The 19,361-nt window shown below is 39.6% G+C and overlaps 1 protein-coding gene across 3 annotated transcripts in view; it reads right to left on the bottom strand.

The window, feature by feature from the left end:
* The window catches only part of LOC149191873 (protein TRANSPARENT TESTA 9-like), a 488,249-nt gene that overhangs the window by 268,728 nt on the left and 200,160 nt on the right, over positions 1–19,361 (bottom strand). For 2 of the 3 annotated variants that reach the window (XM_089404398.1, XM_089404400.1), the window contains exons 7-12: positions 15,958–16,066; positions 15,689–15,812; positions 15,343–15,532; positions 14,778–15,109; positions 14,291–14,376; positions 14,093–14,160 (exon numbers count right to left, since the gene is read on the bottom strand). In XM_089404398.1, coding sequence (XP_089260524.1) covers positions 14,093–14,160; positions 14,291–14,376; positions 14,778–15,109; positions 15,343–15,532; positions 15,689–15,812; positions 15,958–16,066 — 909 coding nt within the window. The remainder of the gene's footprint in view (positions 1–14,092; positions 14,161–14,290; positions 14,377–14,777; positions 15,110–15,342; positions 15,533–15,688; positions 15,813–15,957; positions 16,067–19,361) is intronic. The other variant, XM_089404399.1, reaches the window with a different exon arrangement.

The raw sequence follows: 19,361 nt of genomic DNA, 5'->3' as shown, positions 1-19,361 counted from the left end.
TATCTACACTTTAATTTATGTACATGTGATTGCTAACCTGTGGATAATAATAAGAAAGATAAGTAAACTAATATAAGCATAGAACATACCATAACTTAACAAGGCCAAATCTGATGTGGGAGCATGTGAGCAAAATCAAGCTTATGCTACAATGACAGGAAGAAAAGGAAAATTTGGGAAGTTTTGATTCTCGGAAAAAGAAAAAGGACATGGCTATGATCCAATGCTATGGGTGTCAAGAATATGGACACTACAAAAGAGATTGTCCTAAGACCAAGGACAATAACAAAAGGAGGAGGGAAGAAGCCCATATCACCCAAGAAGTAGAGGAAGCTGAAAAGAAGAAGTCCAAGAAATAGGAAGTAAGAGATCTCTATTACTGAGATAGTCTTCTTTACATAAGTTCTTTTCAAGTTCCAAGTCTTTTGTTGTAAGATATGGCTATCATGATTCACTAAGTAAAATAATGGGATGCATCAAGGCATCATAGAAGCATTAGCTCGAGACATCATCATAGAGAAAATGGTTAGAATATATGGAAGTCAAGGATATAGCTCTTGGGAATCTCATTGGAAACATAAGTGGCAAGGTCATCTAGTACAAGGTTCACCATACATCTGTCAAAAGGAAACATTCATTGATGGGGATACTTTAGATCCTCAAAATCTTCATTGAAAGGATCACCAATCATGACGAGAAGCAAGTGTTTCATCAAGAATTCCAAACTTATGGAATTCAAGGGATGATGGTATGATAACATAAAAGAGGCAAAGCAATGGGCTGAAACTTTTTCAATCAAGAGAGCTGCTACAGGAAGTCTGGATGACACAAAGGAAAATGAGGTATGTATGCTTGTATTCAATATTGAAGAGTCATGTCATATGGTTGTAGGTAACATGCATCAATGTTCTATCTTGGCTCTTGCTGGCTCTGCGTAGCCTCCTCTGCCTCAACACTGATCCTTCGGCACTATCTTTGCCTCTCTGTTATGCACTCAATGCCCCTCGCTGCAACTCTAATTACTTGCTCGAATTTTCTCAGCAAACCACACTCCAGAAGATCAAACTGACTAATCAATCTTGGTGTATCTCCAACCGACCCTCAAGCCTCCTCTTATACTTTTCTTGTTGAGTCTTCAACGGCCAAGATTAAGTCTCTAATCAACGTCTAAGATTAGATTTGGCTTGATCCAGGTCATTTAGAACCTTTTCACCCAATTTTATCTTAATACCCATTAATATTTTAATTTTCCTAAGTTTAGACTTAGGAACCCCATTAGAAATATTAATTATTTTAATATCTCTCTAACCAGGTGGAATTTCCCCAAACCATTTTTGGGTCTTGGAGATCTCATGTTCTTTAGCCTCTCCACCAATTTTCATGGCTAGAGCACATCTGATGCTACCCATTCAATTGCTAATGTGAAAGAACCAATATTTTGCCAATATGCCCAAGTCCAAAAAGATGATCACTTCAATTAACACCAACTTAAGCAATAGAAACCATGCAAAAAGAGATTAGTGGATTAATGTCAGGTACTTTAGATAGTGAGCTTGTTAGTGCACAATTTGGATTATGGAACTCATAAAACAAGAGAATGTTAGTATTCTTATCCAATGTTTACCAATGCTAACAATCTTCTTCACGATAGTACATTAGACAATGTAAACAAATATTTTCCACAGTGAGCAATTATTATCTATGGAGCATGGGCAAGTATACACTCTATGCTACTTATGTTCCAATGATAAGCAACAAGTGAATTTTATGACAGCAGTAGATTACTTGTACCAAAAAGCCCAAAACAGTGCCAAAATTATCAATTCCTCTTTGACTTATATGAGAGCACTTAAAATAGAAAGCAAGCAATGAGAAGAAGCTTATGTCACTGTTTATATCAGATCTTATGATGTCTCTTTTAGATAGTGGACAGTCACCAAAAAATTTATGAAACAAGTAAAGAGATCCCTACCCAATTTCTCCAATGATTAGTCAATAAATTTAGACTTCTTATCAATGATTTTTTAGAGCTCTTTAGTTAAAATTTTACCACTTTTATGTAGATTATTAATGCTGCTGGTAAATAGTGAAGAAAAGACAGGTCTTGACGGCAAACCACATAGGTTCAAGGCCTTGAAAATGACTAGAAGCCTTTGTTCAGAGTTTCTCCAAGGGAGAACCTTCTTGCAACCATAAATACTTACCAAGTTCGCTGCAAAACAGAAAATGTTAGCTTCAGCAATCAAATGATAACCCACAGTGACTGAGATGAGGAAAAATGAGGGGGCTAGGATAGGGCAGCCAGCCTCTTAGAGGCTGCAGCTAAGAGAGAGACAGGCTTCCAAGGGCTGGAGAGAGGCTAAGGGAGGCCACAAAGGCCTGCTGCAAACCCTCCAAGGGCTTGGGACTGCGGCTCAAAGAAATGGCCTCCAAGAGGCCTGCGGCACCCACATAGAGGCCAAGACAGAGGATGAAGGGGATGTCAAGAGGCCTGAGAGCCACGGAAGAGAGGATACAGCAGCTGAGGAGGAATAGATGGTACTTAAAGCCTGCAGCCAGGCCTAAAAGGCCTAAGGAAACCCACGGCGAGGTAAGGAAGAGGCAGCAGAGGGATAAGGAGGGGGAAAAGAGGGTCACGGAGGACATAGGAGGCTGCGGCAGAGGAGGAGGGCAGCAAGGAAAGAGGCTTGACAGCCTGTGGCAAAGAGGTATAAGGGTGCCCAGGGGGAAGAGAAGGGGAGATGTCTAAAGGAAGAAAGCCTTCAGGCCTACGGCTAGGCCTATGGGGTCCACAGTAATGAGTTGAGGCCAAAATGGCCAGCGGCTAGGTTGGAGGGTGGACGCTGGGCTTAGGGCCCTAAATAAAAATTGAAACCCTTGCTAAAACTTTATTTGCTTCAGATCTTCAAGTTTATCCAATTTCACTACAAAAATTTTTACGTTGGCCCTGCAAAAAATTTATAGACTAGATCTTACCCTCAAGGGCCTAGATCTAGCTCAAACACTAACAAATCTTCTTTAAGCTCACCTACACAAATGAAAATAAAAATACCCAAGACCCCAATATATACAAAAATTTAAAATAAAACCGCAAACCCCAACTAACTGCAAAACAATGGTTAGAAAAAATTATTTACAAAAATAGTTTACAAATATATTTACAAATGTACAACGCATGTGAAAATAAAATATTTCTGAGAAATATTCTTTTGTAAATGATGAATACTGACAATAGATCAAATGTGTTTCGAAGGTTATGGTATTGCCCACGGTGTTAGCGAAGTAAGAAAACCATATAAAAATACCCAAAACCCAAACAAGGTCAGCTTTCCTACAAAGTTTGGGAACTTGGAGTCCAAGGGTTGGTGTATGTAATGTTCCAAATAAGGAAAAACAATGATATGCAAGCAAATAACAATTTCCATCACAGAAATTTTAAAACAATTTAGTAAGCACCCAGAACAATCAGAAATATGGAAGCAGCTAAGCCATTTTATTATAAACTGGTGCAAGAGTACAAAATATGGAAGGAATGCACTTGGGCTTGCCTCAAAGGCAAGCGGAGCAAAGCCCAGGTGAAGCAATGACAACCTGGAGCTACAATCAACTGACCAACTGCTGCACTGCGCAGTCCCTAACAATTTTGCACTGTCTACTGCAAAGATATGGTTGAAACCCCACCTCCGGTGCTCAGAAAAATCTGCAAATTTATATCTAGGCTCCTCAGGCAAAACCCATAAATGGTTTGGCCTGATTTTGACCTCTCAAAATCGACCCCAAAGGCATTGTGCAGTCCCCAGCAATTTGCACTATCTGCTGCAAAGATATGGCTGAAAACCCCACCTCCGATGCTCAAAAAATTCTGCAAATTTATATCTAGGCTCCTCAGGCAAAACCCACAAAAACCCAGAAATGGTTTGGCCTAATTTTGACCTTCCAAAATCGACCCCCAAAATCCATGCGCTTTCTAAAAGTTGTTGAAGCACTCTGCCTATCAAACCACCAGAAAAGTCCTACCCAGACATTCCTAAAATGTAGCAATCAACTCCACCAATACTTCCCTTATTTCTCCCGGAAAGCAATAGCCCCAAAGGTTGAAATTCTATCTCCCACATATTCCCAGTTTCTCTCTTCTGCGCTGGCCACAGAGTCTGCAAAATCACTTCTGAATATCGATGCCACTTCCAGCCCTTAAACTCACCCAATAGCTAACAAATCTATTGAGCCTTCTTCTCCTAATTTATGCCGACAATAACCGTCTGGAAGAATGTTGCATTGACCACACTAGATCCACTACTGTGTCCTCCAGAAATACGCATTGTTGGGGCGAACTGAATACAAATGTTGGAAATCTCTCTACAAATCTCCTCCGGATGATAATGGATGGACCTCTCTAGGGTGGCACTCGAAGTCCCCCGAAGAAAAGGTGAGTTCTTCGCTTCAAAAACTCTTGCTAAACAACAAGTGACCCAGCTAAACAGCTTGAGAAATAAAATCAAATTTGATAAGTCAAGAATGCCAAATAAAGTGTGTTGCTTTCCTTTTATACTTTCGTGGAGCCCTTCTTCCTACTTTTTCTTCCCTCTCAAGCATTTTGAATCATTGGCTTAGGAAGTGTGTATTTCTTATGTTAGTGGTCCCTACATATCATTAAAAAAACAAAATAAAATAGAATTCACTTGCCTCGAACTCCTAAGTCTTCTATCAAAAATCAAATGGGCCCCGTCTTCACCAAAATTGGCCCCCAAAATGTAGAAATAAATCCTGTTCCAAAATAATTTAGGAAGGGACATTACAGTCTTCCATGCCAAAAATTACTTGTCCTCAAGCAATGCCCGAACAAGTGCCCTCTCTAACTATTGATCACCACTGTAACCACCAATAATACCAAGGTCCCAAATGTACCATTGATTCATCCCCAATCTCAACATGTCCTGACATGAAGGAATCCCTCAATACTAGGATCCCATCCTAATCAATGTGAAGCTCACCTTGCTCCACCAGAAGCCCTCTGCATACTAGTAATAAGTAGAGCATCATGATAATGTAGGCTTCTACCCAACTCCCCATGAAATTTCCCTATTGAGTAGTCCATCTCGTGCACTACAACAGTACACTCCTGAATATGCAATCAAATCTAGGTGGGATTGAACCCTCGTCTACCCAGGCCTCCCCTGATCTCCTCCTGTTGATCACTCTGCCACACTAGTGAAGTTCCCCACACCATCAACGAATCACTAAAACCAAATGGAAGATCTGGATGACCCTCCCCTATAGAAACCGTCTCATCTCTATGGGTAGCTAAACTATTCAACCCTGTTATGCCAAAATCCCCTGCCTGTCGCAGAAGGAACCTATCCTGCCGACAATGTGACACTCTGGTCATGACTAACTGCCTAGCATTGGATGTGCCCTAGCCATGAAAATTGGTGGAGAGACTAAAGCACATGAGATCTCCAAGACCCAGAAATGGTTTGGATAAATTATACACGGTTTGGGAGATATTAAATAAATAACATTTTTAATGGAGTTCCTAAGTCTAAACTTAGGAAAAATAAAATATTAATGGTTATTAATATAAAACTAGGTTAGAAGGTTTCAAAAGTCATGGATCAAGCCAAATCTAATCTTAGCCGTTGATTAGAGATTTAATCTCGGTCGTTGAAGGACCAACGAGTAAAGTATAAGAGGCTTAAGGGTCAGTTGGAGAATACACCATAGTGATCAGTCATTCATTTTGCTAGAGCGATGTTGCCAAGCAAAAGTGAATTAGTGATCAGCAGCGAGGGGCAGTGATTACTAGACAAAGAGGCAGATATAGTACTAAAGACCAGCGTAAAAGCAGAGAGAGCGAGAGCAGCAGCCAATTCAAGCCACGCAGAGGCCAGAGGGACTGCGTCATCCACGCAGAGGCTGCCGGAGTGACGCGGAGGGTCCCAGAGGTTATGCAGTGCCTCAGAGGGTTGACGCAAAGGGTCCTAGGGCTGACGCAGGTTAGCAGGAGGCTGACGCAGAGGCCAAAAGGTTCGACTGTTGAGGAACCGTTTGGTGGACCAAGTTAAGGTCCAATGGGACAAGTATAGTCCTGGATCAGCAACTTGGGAAGATATAGAGGACATATGTCGGAGATACCCTAATTTATGTCCATTTTGAAGAACTTTACACTATGTTTAGTATATATTTACTTCACTACAGTCAGAGACTCAGAAACATTTTTGAATGATTATGGATAACATGAAACTTTATGGCATAATATATGTTTAAATTTCTGCTGGTACATGGATACCAAAACGATATATGTGGTTCATTTTACTAAATTATAGTTGTTAAAATAAAGACATTTATCTATAGACCGGATTTATTTATTTTGTCAAATATGATCAATAGGATAGAGATCAGAAAGTGAATACATTCTAGATGAACGTCAAAAGACATGCATGGAATATGACAAAATATGTTGTATTAAAGTATCATAGGTGAATTCATAAGGGAATAATATGTGAGTTATTGAATATGTTGATACACATTTTACGAATGCATGGATAAGCGTCTGATTGCAGGTAATACACAGTTACCGGGATGACCACGTGACGACAGAACCTCAGATCAATTAAAGCTCAAAGTGATCCTATGATAGGGTAGTAGCCCTAATTTTATTGGGAGGGGTGGAGGTGTTGCCCACCATTTATCCTCCGAACCCTGGAGTCATGGGAGGACTGTGCGAGTCACGCTCCCCTAGACGTGTGATGATGACTGCCGGATGCCTACTGGGGATCAGGTCGGTATAACCGACGCTGTCACCTTAGAGTTTATGAATGGAGAGGTCAGTAAAACTGACGCCATGGCATACTCTAGTAGAGGACGGATAGGATGGGAGCAAAAGAGATTAGGGAGTATAGGATGATTTTGAATAGCTTGGGGACCGGGATAGAAAAGGTCATGTCCATTAAAACCTTGAACCTAAAACTCTAAACTTCGGGACGAAGTTCTCAGAAGGGGGGGTGTATGTAACGACCCAGCTAAATTGATCCATTATATAAAGTTTTAAACCTTATAATAAGACCAAATGTGATGAAATTCAAACAATAAATGTGTTAAGTTTTATAAATAAAATTTAAATTTATAAACATATATAAGTTAAACTTTATAAAAAGTATAATTAAACCTTTATAATATATATATATATATATTAAATTTACAAAATACATAATTGAACTTTATAATATAAATCTTATATACTATATAATGGATCAATTTAGCTGGGTCGTTACAACAAGTGGCTGGAGGGCTACTTGCGTAACTATGTCAGTGGGCAGCAGCAAGCATGGCTGAAGTGGCTGCACCTGGGGGAATACTGCTATAACACTACACATCACATGTCCATTGGTATGTCACCATTCTATGCTTTGTATGGATATCATCCCTTATCTTTTGCTAACGTGATGTTTGGTGCTAACAAGGCTCCGAGAGCCAAGATTTGGATCCAGGAGAGTCAAGATATTCTCCAAGCTCTCAAGGGTAATATGGCTACAACACAGAACCAACAGAAGCTGTATGCCGACAAGGGTCGGATGGAGAGACAGTTCGAGGTAGGGGACTTGGTCTACCTATAGTTACAGCCATACCGACATTCGTCACTGAAGCAAAAAGGGGCTGAGAAGCTCAAGCCCTGCTTTTATGGGCCATACAGGGTGTTACGCAAGATTGGACAAGTTGCGTATGAGTTAGAGCTACCCCAAGGTAGCAAGATTCATAACGTCTTTCATGTATCATGCATGAAAAAGGCATTGGGGCAACATGTGACAATGACAGATGAGCTACCACCCACGGATGAGGGGCATTTGGTGTTGCAGCCAGAGGCTATTATTGATACCAGGGAGAGGCAGTTGCAGAGCAGGATGGTCCGGGAATTCTTGGTGAGGTGGAAGAATTTACTGGATGAGGATGCCACTTGGGAGAGTGAGAAAATTTTGCAGCATCCATCACTTTAGGTGCTTGAGGACAAGCAACATTTTGCCGGGGGAGACTATAATATTCCTAATTAGCCATGGCTAATTGGAATATTAGATTTTGCTCAATTTTGCCTTCTATAGTTATTTATAAATAAAAAGGTGAGGAAAAGGGGGACAGAACTCACCTTTAGAATAAAGTCACTCCCTAGTAGCACAACGTTGTGACTTAAAGGGGAGCCAAGGGGGCTAAAGGACCATGCAGAGATGGGGCCCACGCAGACACTTGGAGGGACTGCGCAGATGGAAAGGAACACGTGGCAAGAGAGGGATTGCGTTCGAGGAGGTGGGCCTTGGGATTGCGAGAGGCCAACGCTATAAAGGAAAGGGGAGCCTCCTCATTTTGTCATTTGATTATGTGCATTTGAGCTAGTCACTTCGACTTGGAGCACGCTGGCTGTTTAGCCTGTCTGCAGCACTGTTTAGTGCATTGAGTGTCTCCGTTCAGAGATCTCACCCTTAGCCCCGGGGGACTTCGAGTGCCTACTCAGGCAAGGTAGTTTCCAGCAGTCTTTTGCAGTAGGATTGATCTTTGGCGTTGTGGAGAAGCTGAGCATTTGAGGACTGCGCAGTCTTGAGAGAGAGGGACGTAGTTCTTTTGGTGGGAGTTCCGGATTGGGGGTTTTGTGGATGATTAGAGTTGGGAGATTGAGCAAGGGATCAACTCTTGCATATTGGAGGATTTTGGCAGAGTTTCGCGCTGAGTTTTGGTGGATTCTATTCAGTGGCAGCGCAGAAACTTGAGGGACAAAGTAGATCCCCAAGGGGGGTGATTTTCGGGGGTCGGCTATTTCAGAAAAGCTTTCTGGGTTTCTTGAGTAGAGTCTGATTCTAGAGTTTCAGCATTTTCTGAGGAGGGGAAGAGCCACAAATCCTCATTTGATTTCCAGCAGTAGCAGCAGCACGGCAGTTCTCCAGTAGCTTGGACGCAGTTCAAAGAGAGGCCATTTCTTTGCTATTCTGAGTGTATTTCTTTACTTTCCTTGTGTAAGTCGAGGTGCCATCTTTCTGATCACCTCCTGTACTCATTCCATTACTGAGTATAATAAAATGGCTTAGCATTTCTCTCTGCATTTCTTGAGTATCTGCTTATATTTCATCTTCACATTATTATATGCTGTACCACAGTTATTTTTATCACTTTGAGTTTCCCGGTCACTATATCATTTGGATGTGTTTGGTTGGAGTTTGCTTGGGTTTGAAGGATATCCCGGAAATGGGATATTACACATTTGATGGATGTACCGTGGACCTGTCACTCCCTTAGACGTTGAAACCACTTAATAGGGCCATTTATTAACCTCCTTCTTGAGCCTGGGGGCACTTGTACATTCTAAAGCCCATTTGGAAGGGCATGCCACTATGAAGTGTCCACTTGGGCCCTTGATTTGTAAGCTCATTTACTCAATTGCACTAATGAAATTGTTGTACTGGAAGGTGATGTTGTGTCCCCATTTTTATTTTTCTCCATAATATAGCCAAGGTGGATTTCCAGTGCAGGGGATGGCCAGGTCAATGGAGCAGGTTTATGTCACCAGGGGTCCCGATGGAGTTTTGAGGAGTTTTTATGGGATTTGATGGCATTCGCTTGGCATATTCCATCATCTGCACAGTTTTCCTTTCGTTTCGTCACATTGGAGCCTAACTTAATTAATTATACTCGAGGTGGCGTTCCGGGGAGATTAATTGATGGAACACCTCAATGAAATAGCTCATTGGAACCGGAACGAGAAGATCTACAAGGTGGGATGCTGAGAAGTGACTTCCAGTGGCCAAAAGGAGTATGGTGGGTGATTTTCCATTTTCTTTAATTAAAAATGATTTTAATAAATTTAATTAGTCATTTAATTAAGGAGAAATAACTAATTGGGGGAAAGGGGCCAAAAGTGACTTAAGTGAAATAAAATAAAATTAAAGGGACACTTGATAAAGTCAATGGAGGAGCTTCTAGAATAATAATAAAATATGATGCTTCTAGAGGCTTGGAGATCTATCCATCATATCTATAAAAAAGGAGGAGAAGGACATTTGGAGACATCTTGGATTTGATAATTCTTCTTGTATGAGAGGTTGAGAACCCAGTTCTCTACTTCATTGGCAGCCCCAGGACGAAAACCCTCAGGTATGTTGTTGAGAGTTGGACGAAAACCCAACTCTCTTTGAGGAGACCTCATCTAGGAGTTTCATAGAGCTTCAGGGATATTGGTTTGAGGGTCATTCAGGTCCTCAATTGGTGCTTCATCATCTTTCAGTGATTCAATGGCAGTTGTTGTTGGAGGGAGAGTGCAGCCGTTGTAGAGTTTTGTAGGATCAGGATCAGCATAGCAATAAAACATTTGAAGGTCCACTCAGCTATCATCTTTCCTATTTTGTCTCAGATATCTCTAGTTATACTCTGCATGATATATTATAATAAATGAAGCTTAGTCATCCCTTGTGTTGCATTTTCAGAAGTTATTTGAATTTATGGGTTTTTTGTGTTTGTATCATTTATGGGTCATTATTTACTGGTGCATTTTGGTATAATCTTGTGGGTTTTTGGCAAAAACGTCGGCATAAAATTTTATAAAGAAAATTCTCAAAAATTTTCCCAAAGTTCCCAAAAAGGGACATTACAGGTGAGGAGATGCATTGGATCTTATATAGGATTGTGGGTGGGCCTTCGCCTTGGGTTTGGCCTCCCTATACAAGATCCAAGTCCTCCAAAGGGTCATGATGGCACTTGTAGGGTGAGCATTGAGAGCCATGGGCCTCCTCCACAGCAGAGCATTGATTGCCACACCATGGGATTCTTCGGCACCACATTTGGCTTGCTCGTGCCCCACCTATGCAAAGATGATGATGTACTTGGACCACATTGCCCAGAAGACCACATACTTGCACCACACACTTGGCATTTGATCCAGGGCCCAAATGGGTTTTTGTCTCACCTAGGGAGACATGGGAGGGCTTGTATCATCACTCCTTCCCTCATGGATGGAGTATCGACACCTTTGATCCAATTGGAGACTCATGAGACCATTCACTGTGCCCCACATCCACTTGGGAGCACCACAAATGTTTTGCTTGGAAATCAAGGACCACACCCTTGGTCATCATCATGAGAGCCCTCCTTTGTGATTTGGCACATGGAGGACTTATCTACACCTTCCAATAGCCTTATTGCACCATTTCTCTATCGTTTCAGCCTCATTAGGGAGGCTTGTTAAGTACTTTTGAGCTATTTCGTGCGCTTGTCACCAATTTTATTGTTATTTTGCACATTAGAGTCATTTTTAGGGGCTCATTAGGCTAATTAGACCTATTCGAACTATTGGAGGCTCATATAAATACAAGTGAGGCCTCATTTGTAACTCATCATCATTTGGATTGGGATTTCTCTTATGAAAATAATTCAAACCTGGAATTGATGGACGAAATTGGTTGTTCTAGATGCATTTTAATGTTTGGATCATTGTTACCTTACCTTGGAGCTTCTATTTTGCAAACATGATGGATGGATATATTCACTCTATCTTGTAAGTGCTACATTGATGCTATTTCTTTACTTCGTCACATGATTAATGTATGGAATATCTTGTCATTATCTTCTTGTACCCTAATTTGATGCAAAATTCATAAAACACTGAGATTATGAAGTATTGCATGCATTACATGTTAGATATAGTGAATGAATGTTCCTAGAGGCTTGCGTTGTCTTGCAAACCTTGAAACTCCATTATCTTGCCAAACGAAGTGTAAATTCCTTTGTTGTTGGGTTGTTGCCTCATTAAGGTTAGCGAAAGTTGCATAAGACTCCTTGATAGAGCGAAATTCCTTCATCAAGGTCAATCTTGACTCCATTTCTCCCAATTGTCAAGGCACTGGGTCCTAATCCTAGTTGATCACCTTAAAACCCTTTTCTTTCACCTTTTTCCCTCTTTCTGCCCTAACCCTAGAAGGCCAACTAGGGCATAGCACAAATTGCTTTAGGAGGTGAGTTTTTGAGAGCGAGTTGGTAGGCAACTGCATTGGTGAGTCCTCTAAGTGCCCTCCAAATTTGAGGCAATTCCCATGGCTAGTTTGAGAGAAATCTCAAGCCCTAGCTCCAAAACCATTTCTATCCTTCACCTATCTTGGTTAGTGGCATTTCTAGGGTCATTTTCTCTTGAAAACTCAGAGTTAATCATTCTTTGACCCCTATCATCCTTGCTTGACCTAGGCATCTCATTGTCCTTGAAATTTCACAAACCCTAGGCCTTGCTCAGATCCCCTTAGGTCTCGCTTGGGGTCTCGAAATCCTTGCATGATTGTTGTCCTACATAACCTTAAGAGAGGTATTTCCCATTCCCTAGGAAGCATTGACTTGGGTGTATCTCCTCTATTGAGTATCCTTTCAACTAGATCTAGGCCTCCTTCCCATAAGCCTTTCTTGGAGAGCCCTTATCTTGCTTTTGAAGCAAACAAGTCATTATCTGAGCCTCTCCTATGAATGGGGTTTTGGAAATCACACCATTCCTAATTATTTATCTCATCATTCTAGTGATTTCCTTCATACCAAGACTCCTCCCATCGGTGAAAGTCCATAAAGAGAGGGGACACTGACTGAGGTGACAATGGGTCTTTGTCCCGTTGTTGCCATTTGGTCTAGTAGTTGTCCTTTAGGTACCCCTCCTAGGATCCCTGCTAGATTGGGTGGTAACAGGGCCCTTGTCCTGTTTGTGTTGGTTAAGCAGTTTGCATGGATCTTCAGCATCTCTTCTGATCAAAGCAGTAACAAGCACCAAGATTTCAAAGGGTATAATCTGAAATAGAAGATAAACCTGGTTACCTGCCAAAATCAATCACCAGAACCTCACCATAATATTCTCCAAGCAAGCCACACTAGTTTGGCTAAGAACATCACTAAAAGGGCTCTCAATAATAGCATCCTTCCATGTCTGAAATAGAACTAGAGGATAAGATAAATAGTGTCCAATACGACAACTCTTCCTTGGATGTATTACTCAACCAAATACTACCAACAACATCCTCAAGTGATGTGCTCTACCCTGCCAAGAATAGACAGGAAAATTTTTAGATAAGATGAACCAAATTACCTCCAAGTGAGGCACTCATTTCTGGCTCAAAATAGACAGAATAAGTTTCAAGAAAACTTCTCTTGAGTACTTGTGTTTGGTTATGTAGCAATTTTATTTTGATATGTTTCACCTCTCTCCAAAATGCACTTGTAACTGTTGAGTGCACCATGTTATGGGTTCACCTCTCCTGAGATCATCAATAACTGCTGATATAAATCTCCTGTATTTTACTTGTCTTGACTAGGGTTTGCTGAACTGTTCACTTTAAATCTATCTCCTTGTCAATTTCCAACAAGATTGATGGTACAACAGTCTAGAAGAAGCCTTTTGTATGCCATAAGATTGGATGACATTTCTTTCTTATGGAAATCACTATGCCACGATAGATTTAATGGGGATTATATTTCCTTTCATTTGGCATTTTCAAAAAAAATTCAGGTAGATTTGTCTTTTTAAGAAAAGATGCATGTTCTTGAGATATGGACCAAGGTGAATATGCTGGCTCTCCTTCTTTACATAGGGAGGGATTCTCTGCATAACCACATCTCTGGTCAATATGTATGATTCTTGAACTACTCTTTACTTTTTAACAATGAAATATCATGTTTTTTTCCAATCGGGAAATTAAAAATTAGACAACATATGCAGTTGTTGGTCAAAATTGACAGCATTTGGAATATTGTTACTCTTTACATGGATGAGTCATGGAAGTTATTCCTGTCATTTCGCTGTTAGAGACTTTGAGCTGTCTCTATAATTTCTATGGGCAGCCCCAACACAAGGAATTTTCTGAGAGATTAGACCTATGACAGACGATTATTTATCAAAGATAAGAATTTTAAGGAAAGTCCTAGCACTATCCAGAGAATATGAGATATATGTAACTGAAGATCAGTGATTCTGTTGGGCATGTTATCCAATCAAATAATATGCCATCAAGTATTGCTTTTCAACAGATAAGATTTTTCAATCAAGCATGTACAATCAAAACAAAACAACATGTCCTAGGAAACATTCAAATACCTGCAAGTGCTTATGTTGCACTCTTTGAGGAAGAATCCCTAGTACACCCAACAATGAATTATCCAGCTCTGCAGGCATAAGAATACAAGCAGCTTTACAAATGAACTGGAATAACCTTTTATGTGTGGTAGTTGGCATCTATCATAGATCAGACAAACATGAGTTGTATTGATATTTGATAGCAACATAGAAGACTACCTTTACTTTGCAATAGGACAGCCAGCAAGCTCAAAGATGCCAGCACCAATTTGTCATTCTCACCAAAAACGAAGGATAGCAATCCACTGTACATGAAATGACCAGAAATAAGAAAGTTCATTCCCAATAACAGTTTCTTATGAAGAGAAAATGGAACTTCCTTGTGCATAAAAGAAAGTACAAGTGTAAAAATCATATGATCAAATGTGCCAATTATTCTGACAGATCTAAGTGAAATTAAAGTTAGAATTTTCACATAGCATATGAGTTCTAAAATAATTCCTGCTTATCAAAGTTGCCAAAACTAATAAACCAAGAGCAGCCCTTAGCTTGACGAACAAAGCTAACTTTGATATTGCCTGGGTACACTCAAAATCGAAAAAGAAAAACCTTCACTTAGCTGGTTATAAATGTTGCTCTCAAAATCGAAAAAGAAAATCCATCACTTAGCTGGTTATGAATATTGACAGGGCAGTAATAAGCTTACCTTGAACTTGTCCTTTTATCACTGTCACTTGTATCCAGAAGTGCAATATTCATAAATTGTGTTTCCAAAGGTCCAACAGCATTGCCCTGACTTTGTTTCTTTTCAGTTCGAATACTAGTGTTGACCATAGGAATTCCAGATCCTGCATCTACCTTTGTGCTCTCATTTGACAAGTCTCCAACAGATAAATGACCATTGCACTCAGGGTTGCAGGTTGTAGTAGGAAATGTTTGTGGGCACAGAAAAGCAGTAGCAATACTATTCACCAAATCTTTGTTATTGACCACTTGTAAAAGACGAGACATTAAATACAAGGATGTAAGAGTGCTCATCTGCAAACCGTGAAGTCATTAATAATAACCATAAAGATAGATAAGGAATGAGAAATTTGCAGTCAGTAAGAACCATTTAAAAGATTCTAGGAGGAAATCAGTTAAGCAACAATTACTGCAACCAGACCATTCGCAATTATAGGTAAAATAATTTATTTTTGATTAACTGAAAAAGAAGCCAATTAACAGATTAATCAATCCATCAAAATTGGACTCAATGCAGGAAAACTCACATTGGGATGAGATAAATTAAGGGATGGTAGCAAATCTTGCAAAACCAATAAATGAAGAATATTATGTGTCATCAGTCTGCTCAAATCAGAAATCCCGGCACAAATTATGTCACTGCAGTAATAAAGGTCATCTCCGATTTCTTCAACTATCGAAAATAATTCTGCTGTAATCTCAGAAGCATCATCAACCCTGCATTAGACTCTCAATCAATGCCATAATAGGAAAGATGGAAAAAAGAGATAAAAAGAAGCTTCAAATGAGAAGCATTTACAGGCTTTTTATCTTTGCCTCTATTTTGTCTAAAATGAGTCTATCGTTGGGAAAACAAAAAGACCGGATACTCACTGTACTGCACGAACAACCAGAACATCTAATTTTATGCTTTTCTCCTTGAGGCATTTAACCAAATCTGAGAAGTATGACAACATTGTTGGGCTTGTGATAAACTTGTTGACACTTTCATCACCTACTGCAATCATAAAAATAAAAATTAGGCAGGCAGATATATCATCTATGCATGCACAAAACACAATAGCAGAGATAATTAGAAAAAAGTAATCATAAAGAGAATGGAACTAAAATGAAAGAGTCATATTAGACCAGAAATCCATTACCTCTATATATAGAAAGTGTCAAAGCACGTACAGCTGTGCGGACCATGGTGTCTTGGTAATGAGTGAATTTAATAGCCTCACTATACAATGGGAAGGAAACTACAGCATCCTGCTAACAAAAAAATCAATTCACATCAACTTAAAAGATGAAACGTCGTTCTTCCCTGGGATAACCAAAGAATATGATGGAAAGCAGAAAAGGAAAACCTAAACCACTGGTACACATTGTCTTCTCAAAAGATGTGCATATGTTGCATGGTCAAAAGTGTGGAAAAAGTCTGCAAAAATTCCCAATTTAATCCTAAAAATGCGATTTTTTAAACTAAACGATTTAATCCCCCGACTTTTTGGCGACTTTTTCAGAAAAGAAAAAATCGTGATTTAATCGTTATAATCCCGATTTAATCGGGAGTCGACCCAAAAAGTCTGCCTCCCTCCCAGGCCGTGGATAAAGAGGCCGCAAAGGCGAAAATGATATAATTTTCTCTTGTTTAATCCTAAAGCAAAGAGTGGAATCTTTCAAACATAGCCCTAGAAATTTGGTGATAACGTTGTGTTGTGTAATTTGTTTTGTTGTTGAATCTTAATTTCGAGCATTATAGTTGGTTGGTGTTACTGAGAAAATTAATTGCTTGGTTGCTATATTCTGTTGAATGTTGAAACATATACGGCTATTATTGGTTTGCTCTTGTTGGATGTTATGTCTGCAAAACAATAGGGATCTATATGAGATGTGCAAAAAAATACAGAGAAGAGACATTAGCCAAAGGCTAAGCTGTCAGAAGGCTGCTATAAGAAACTGAGAAGACTATGAAAAAGAAGTGCATACCTACCTCGACGAGCATGATTGTGAGACATAAGAGAAAGAGGACAAGGAGTATCCAGACTAGCAAGCAAGGAAGTGTAAATAGCTGATGAACATTCCCAAGAATCAACACTGTTATGATCATATTTTTTGTGGATAATGTTGAAAAACATTGGTGATAAAATGCACTTAGAATGCAAACTGCAAGAGTGTAACATCCTTTTAGTGATCGAATTCACATGTAAAGAATGACATCGTAGTAAAACACTGAAAACACCTCTAAACTATGGCTTCGACTCTAGATGTTAAAAAAATGAATAATTTTGTGTTTTTTTAATTTTGCCGACTTTTTGCTAACTTTTTCAAAAAACTCCCGACTTTAACGAGTTTTTCAACTTTTGGACCCTTGCTGAATTAATCCCGACTTCGACTTTTTCCACATTGGGACTCAAAACCATTGTAACAGGGAAAGTCAAACCCTGCATAGTAATCCTTATTATATATCTTGGCTTGAATACAAAATTCAAATTTTCAAGTCACTATATGTAGTATTATTATCAATGCATGTGAACAAAAGATATGAGAGTCGGACTAAGCACAAAATGTTAGTTTTTGGTAGCATCAAACAGGTGTTCTAGTCTCTATGGTCTCTGAGGCTAAGGAACATGTTATCTTCAAGACCCATAAAAGGTTTTGCGGGAAATGCCTTAGAAATACCTCAATTAGATTAATTAGCCAATAATTAAAAATTTCCTAAGTCTAACTTAAGAAAACTAGTTAATTAAATCAGATTAATTGAGGAAAATTAAATTTGCTCTAAAGACTTCTGGAAAAGTAATTTGACGAAGTCAAGATGATCTTAGCCATCGATTGAGATGCAATTGTTGGAAATACTGGGAGGGGGGATGAATCAGTATTTCCTTTAACAATTGCTATTTACCAGTTAAGATCACTTAAAACATAACACAAAATGAACACCAAAATAGATAATTTTATTAAAAACAAACAGCGAGGACTCCAATCCTCTACTACAACAAAACAATTTCCAATTTCTACAATCACACCTATGATTCCTTTAGGGCTCTAACCCTAGATGAAGGCTCTAATCTTTCGCAAACCAAGTTCCAACTTATACTTCAACGCTCTAACCTTGCTCCACCAAGCTCCAACTTAGTCTACTTGAGGACTCCAATCCTCTCTGCAATACAAGCTCCAACCTGATCTTTCCAACACTCCAACCTCTAGGCCTCCAACCCACAGCTTCAAGGCAATTTAGTGATTCCTCAAGATTTCCAAAATATCTTCAACAAATTCTAAACATTATCTCCACAAGATCTTCAAAGTATGTTTCCAAGAATACTTTCACCAACCTTCAACAATGCACTGGGGTCTGTTTTAATAGGCTCTTCAACAATTCTTATATGTGTCTCCAAGACTCTTCATATCTGCACAAGGAATTCTTTCCAAGGTTACACCATTAGGACCTTGATAATGCCTTCAATAATGACTTCAACAATGGTTCCCAACAAATGTCTACAATGCTCCAAGATTGCCTTGATGATGCTTCGACACTGCTGCTACAAGGATTCTTCAATGAAGCTGCTTCAAGATTTTCAATGACTGCTTCAATGGGTCTTTTCCAACGTTACACCATGAGGGCATCATGACATCTCACAAAATTCTCCAATGCTCCAGCTATCAAGCCTACTAGATGCTTTCAATATACTGCAAAGAGATCTTCTTTAACAAGCCTGCTTAAATTAGGGTTTTCTCCAACCACTATTTAAAATCAACTTAATGGCTTCAAGGTATACAAGACTTCAGGGATGTTCCAACAATGCTTCGAGAAATGTCTGCTTCAACCGGTCTTTTATAATGATGCCTTCAAAAATTTAATGCAAAGGATGTCCTTGCAAGATATCTTCAGGGATGCACCAAGCTATAGACTTCGATATTCTGAAATTGCTTTTATTAGTGCTCCAAAATGTTGACCAAAATGCGACTAATCTGTTTTGTTATTTCAAGCTTTAGTCACAGGTCTATATCACAGCTTTAAGGATTACAGTGTTATAGGTTTGCTGCTCCAAAGTCCTGAAATGTCACAAGGTCTGAACTCTACTTTCCTTCTCAGATCCGAATATCACAGGTCCAAGCCATATTGTTGCACTGTCATATACCACAGAACTGAGGCTTCTACCAACTCGTCTTCAAGCAGAGGTCACCACAGATCAAGCTGCAGGTCCGAGCTTGTTGAGCTGCAGGTCCAAAAATCCTTGAGACGCTCCACAGATCGGAAGTTTGTTTACTAGGATACCACAAGCCCTAATTACAGTGCTCAAGTGCTGCAAACTTGCAAAGAGCTACAGGAGTATAACTAAAAACCAAGCCAAAAAAACACTCACAGAAAATTAAAATCAGTATTGCCCAATCACTAAATTTTGTCCTCCTTTTGTCTTTCTATGGGCACAGATCCAAACTCCTTTTATCTCTGTGCCTTAACCGAATTGTTGTTTCAAACTGAGAAGCCTAGGTTTATATTTATATTAGTTTGAGCCTATGAACCGTCATGTCTCTTTAGGAGGGCTGACATGACTATGAA

This window comes from Pinus tabuliformis, chromosome 2_2 (genome assembly GCF_031772625.1).
Source record: "Pinus tabuliformis cultivar Carrire ecotype Pingquan chromosome 2_2, CPIR1, whole genome shotgun sequence".
Taxonomy (NCBI): Eukaryota; Viridiplantae; Streptophyta; class Pinopsida; order Pinales; family Pinaceae; genus Pinus; species Pinus tabuliformis.
Note: the sequence above shows the minus strand (reverse complement) of the source record. Positions and strands in the feature narration are given on the sequence as shown.